General features: G+C 39.3%; 1 protein-coding gene across 2 annotated transcripts; it reads right to left on the reverse strand.

The window, feature by feature from the left end:
• Nucleotides 1-1,338: 1,338 nt before the first annotated feature.
• Nucleotides 1,339-4,609, reverse strand: LOC113696044 (uncharacterized). 2 transcript variants are annotated; one of them, XR_003449659.2, is made up of 6 exons: nt 3,968-4,609; nt 3,201-3,291; nt 2,727-2,899; nt 2,176-2,236; nt 2,007-2,082; nt 1,339-1,631 (listed from the first exon to the last, which is right to left on the reverse strand). XR_003449659.2 is itself a non-coding variant. In XM_027215360.2 (6 exons), exons 1-5 carry the CDS (start codon nt 4,088-4,090, stop codon nt 2,066-2,068), a joined length of 465 nt encoding a protein of 154 aa, XP_027071161.1. In that variant the 5' UTR covers nt 4,091-4,418; the 3' UTR covers nt 1,339-1,631; nt 2,037-2,065. The 2 variants fall into 2 exon arrangements, 1 of the variants encoding a protein (XP_027071161.1); XM_027215360.2 differs by having other exon boundaries at nt 2,037-2,082; nt 3,968-4,418.
• Nucleotides 4,610-4,969: the final 360 nt, after the last annotated feature.

The following is a 4,969-nucleotide window of genomic DNA, read 5'->3' on the forward strand; positions in this document are numbered from 1 at the left end:
ACAAGTTTGTTATCCTAGTGGCTGCTGAAGTGGCTATTCTAAGCCGCAATTTCACATTGAACAAGATATATATATATGTGTGTGTGTGTGTGTGGTGCTTCCTTGTTTGATGGACGTAATTGAACGCATTTGCGTTAGACCTTAGAACCCACAACAGTAAAGGGCAATTAATCAGGCCCCTTGCGCACTGGCAGCAGAAGAAGATACTGTTTCAGACAGGTGCTGCCTTCTGGTGAAGAAAACAGGCCTGAATCTAAGCTGCCTCTGTGCTGTCTACCCTCCAATACCGCCAGGAGTCGTGGATTCGAGCCAGAAATGCTATTACCAATTTACCATCCATCCCCAACCGCTACAGTTTCGTCAATTGTCCTGTGGCCTACAGACGTGGACGTAAGCTCTACGCAATCTCACTTTCTTGAATTTCCATTTTTTCCTCCCGTATTTATCATGGCTGTTTTTCTGAAGGAATCAGGCTCTTTCGTTGCCACTTACACCCCTGCCTTGAAAGCACATGATCATCAAATCAAACTGAAAAAGGCTAGTGAGTACCAATTACCTTCTGTAACCTTCAACCCCTCAAAAGTCCAAAACGGCATCAGCAATTAATTGCTGCAAGTAAAACCGCCAAGTACTGATGAATTAATGTAGATCGCGTTCAAGTTACAAACAGTTGGTTGCCAAACAAACCATCATATCTTCCTGAGATGGAAGCAAATCTGTGAATGGCTTTTAAGCATCTTCATCTAACTGAGAATCAAAGGCTTCTAAGCAGCTCAAAATACCGCTGTCCACGCACACCCAACCACCCCATCCCCAGCCAGTAAGCTTTCTTTTCCATTATCCGAAGGATAAATTTCACTAACAACCGACTAAAGATTTTCTCCAGTAGGCAGTCTATCTGCTAGTAATCCCTGGTTCCCACAACCTTTATCAAACAGACAAAACAAACAGGTGAGCACGAGACCTTCTGACAAATTGTTGCCGATCATGATAAGATCGTATTGCGTTGGACTCTAAACATGCCACAGCAGTCTACTGAAGTAGGCGCGCAACATGGGTTGTTGGTGGACCGCCACGCCCGCCGATGATTTATTCTACTCCCCGGAGGCATGTCGGTGTCCTTTTAGTTCCTCTGTCGGTGTTGGGTGGCAAACGACAATCAACCGCCGTCCAACGGGAATCGAACGTTTTCTAACTCCGAGAGGAATTAAATCACACACATCGAATTGGAAACGGGTAGATATTTTCTTCTTCTTTTTTAAATCAAACACCCCGGCAACTTCCGACCAAATATCTACTTACGAAACGGCCAGCATTGATTCGTTTTCAGGACAATGGTTAAACTCACACAAAGGGAATCACGGCCATTTTTATAGAAAGATGTAATGGTAATCAGCCCTGAAAAGTAAGCTCATAGAAAGTAAAGTGATCCTGCTAACCAGCATCACTTAAGTCTTTAGCACATACACTGACTATTTATGATAAAAGATAAAAAGTTCTATAACCACTGCCACTATACTGACTACTATTACAGTTGATAATTCTGATTTCTACTGCCATGGGAGCAACTGAGTAACTGGCCCTTAGCTAAGATCTTCTACCTATCCTAATAACCTCCAGCTTCCTGCGCCCTGCATCAACAAATTACAGAATACAACTCAGTCTTCTGGTACTACGCTCCAAATAATAATAATAATAATAATAATAATAAGAGAGAATCTTTCTGGCGGTGTATACACTATCATCGTCGGATTCATGACATGTATGTAAAAATTGAATACTTTGGACTACATTAATAATAATGACAATAAAGTCACACGAGCGGGTTTTCTAGGAACGCAGTACTTTGGACTACATTAAACGGGGTTCCACCTCTAAGTTTTCGCTTCCCGTTTGGTTTTCATTTTCAGCTTGCGCTAGATTTTTTTTGCCTAAAGTTTCAATGGCATCAAGAGATTTATTAGCTGCATAATTTTTGTATTTAACAAAACATTCAGTATTCATACCTAGCTTGCTTAATTATATACGAGACTTACGAGTCCACAGTCCCTTGGCGGTGAGCTTGCTAGTAGTACAGAGATCCTGGCAGAAGTCAACAGAATGCAAATAGTCAATTCAGAAATCCGGTGTCCTACACGGTAGAGTAGTTTTAACGCCTCAGAATTATTAACATACCCTGCCACCAATTGCCTCTTGATGCAGAGCCAGAGTCATCTTCTCCACCATCTTTACCAAACTGAAGGAGGGGAAACAAATGCATACCGTTAGAATGTTCCATATTATGCAGTCCACTAACACTTCTAAAACAGATCAGTCCAAATCCACCGAATCTTTTATGTAATGTAATGCAGTAGTCAATTTATGTCAGTGATCGTTACTAAATTAAAATTTTATGTTAGGTACTAAAAATTTGTAGCATCTGGGGAACACATAAACAAAATCACTTCTTTCTATGGTTCAATTTTCCCCACATGCGAGTGTGAAAATACGTCAGTTTCCTCAAAATCCGTACTTCTCCCAAAAAAAGAAACGAAAATCAGAACCGGTTCCAAACGAAATCTTCTCTCCAACGAAAACTGGCTAAGATTATGTATGCTGCATGACACAGTAACATGAAGGAAAGGTGAAAACGTAGGAATGAACTGCTCAACAAAATGAGTTCATGTTATCATCAATAACTATCAGGAATTGATTTTGGTGGTACATGTTAATTGATGCACACTCACAGTATTGGAGCTCTGGGTCTGGGTATCCTGAGGGTAAGAATACACTTCTCGACCCCCATAGTATATGGACGAGCTGAGATGACATGGTTGCATCTTTTCTTCCTGATAAAATGAGCTCGCCTCCTTGTTTAAAATGCCAACATTATGGCCTCCGCTGACTGGGGGAATACTTTCTGAAAACAGAAGAACTAATTAAATTACCGAATAACAGTGGCTTCACCTTTGAAAAACACATTAAAATTTTAATACAGACAAGACAAGACAAGAAGGACAGGCATACAACAAAAAGAACTACATGATATACAAGTGACAAAACAGTGGCTTGTTTCTTACTAAAACCTTTAAGCAAATTCCAGAAATAATCACCAAAGCACCTAACAATGAGGGCATCATTGATATCTCCATGCTAGAAGCTATACTATTAACTGAATCAAAATTTTCAACTTTCCAGGACACACTGAATTGCTCACAAACCTGAAGGGCGAGCTTTGGTACTGCAGGGCTGACTAGCAGGGTCTTGCTTCTTTTCAAGAAACTCCGGGCGCGGAGGCTGCCGTCCCAAACCCTGAAATGAGAGGGGCCAAACTTGTAATGGCACAAGAACTTTATATAGTACAAACTACCACTATTAGAAAATTCCAAAGCTGCATCAGTTTTCATCGGTCAAAGAGGGCTTAAGTTAATAGTATTTTCCAATGGCTAAAAGATTGTAAAATTCTAACATACACAAACAATATTTATGCTGTAAAACAGAAACTTCTAATTCCAATAAGCCCAAAAAAAGTCATACTAAAACATTAACAAATAAAGAAATCCAAAAAAAGGAGGTTGGCACCATAACTCCAAAAGTCCATGTCATAAATAGTTATTTTATTAACAATAAGCATCAGACAACACGCTTATACAATTAATCCTACTCAGTAAATAGTTCTCGAACTAAGATCACCTCTCCAAGACCCCTTTTCTTCAAGAAAACCCCCATTCGTATGCCGCTCAGTTATTCTCACCGAATATTCGTCGATACATGTGCGACATGCAATTGCACTAAACCACTAAACCCCCTTCCAAGCACCCAAAGAAAGGAAAAAAAAGATAAACTTTGATGTGGCAATGGTTTTGCATGAAGTGAAATCAACAGTACCAAACAATCGAAGAATATTAGAATAAAATTCAAGAACTCTCCAACCCAAAAATAAATAAATTAATAGACACAGAGTTTATTGTTGAATATAGGCAGATACCTTTGGGGACGGCGCCAAGATGGACTCAAATATCCATGAAGAGGATGAAGCAGAGGACTCCTTGGACCCAAAAAGATCAGAAGTGAATGAAGAAGAAGAACCAGATTGCTTTCTTTTGTCCATCCTTCTGTCGTAAGCGCGGAGGAGTATGTGTACGCTATATAGATATTCTGTGACGGAATATATGTGCACGCTATATAGATACTATTTAATTTCAGTGTGTATCGGGTTGCAGGTCCAAGAGTGAGGGAGGGAGACCTTCTTATATAAAGCAAAACCACCGTCAGATAAAGGGGCAAAAAAAATGAAAAAAAGAAAGAAAAAACACAGCCAGGGGAGGGCGATAAGTATTGCCGAGAAACCAACAGAAAGTTGAGAGGGAAAGAAAAGGGAGCAAGAAATGCAAAAGCCAAAGATAAAAAAGAAAACGAAAAGAAAAAACAAGTATTATAACAGAGAAACGGATGGAAAGATAATAGCTGATGTAATAGGTCAGGAAAAAGAGATAAGGGAAGAAGAAGAAAATGATGACGATGAAGGGGGGAAGCAACAAAGGAAGACGAAGCCAAGATGAATACAAAGAACCCAAAACGAAACCGTCCCTCCTCGAAGACTCTATCTCTCAGTTTGCCTCCTAATAATGTACTTGTATTAACTAATATTTCCTTGTTTTATCCACTTCTCCGCTCTCTCTCTCTTATCGGATCTCCTCTCTCTGGATTTATATATATATATATATATATATATATAAAGAAGAAGAAATACACGGTACACTACAATTGACGATGATTGAAAATGGTGATAGATATATGGATTTTTTTTTTGGGGAGGAAAATCGGCAAGGGATTTATTTTATTTTCTTGAATTCTACTGCTCTGTGTTGTGTCGAAGGACGATCTCTCTCTCCCTCTCTCTGTTTTTTCCATTGTGTTCCTCTTTACCAGTAGTAAGTAAGAATAAGAATAGTATTATAGTAGTGGTTGTACTAAATTAAAAGAAAAA

The sequence above is a fragment of the Coffea arabica genome, chromosome 6e (genome assembly GCF_036785885.1).
Source record: "Coffea arabica cultivar ET-39 chromosome 6e, Coffea Arabica ET-39 HiFi, whole genome shotgun sequence".
NCBI lineage: Eukaryota > Viridiplantae > Streptophyta > Magnoliopsida > Gentianales > Rubiaceae > Coffea > Coffea arabica.

Bases quoted from the DNA above. Each gene is read 5' to 3' on its own strand.
- LOC113696044 (XM_027215360.2), bottom strand. From the start codon at position 4,090: ATGGACAAAAGAAAGCAATCTGGTTCTTCTTCTTCATTCACTTCTGAT. The intron at 2,900-3,200 runs GTTTGTGAGCAA...TTCTGTTTTCAG, and splicing joins TACCAAAGCTCGCCCTTCAG to AAAGTATTCCCCCAGTCAGC. The intron at 2,237-2,726 runs GTGAGTGTGCAT...CCCCTCCTTCAG, and splicing joins AGACCCAGAGCTCCAATACT to TTTGGTAAAGATGGTGGAGA.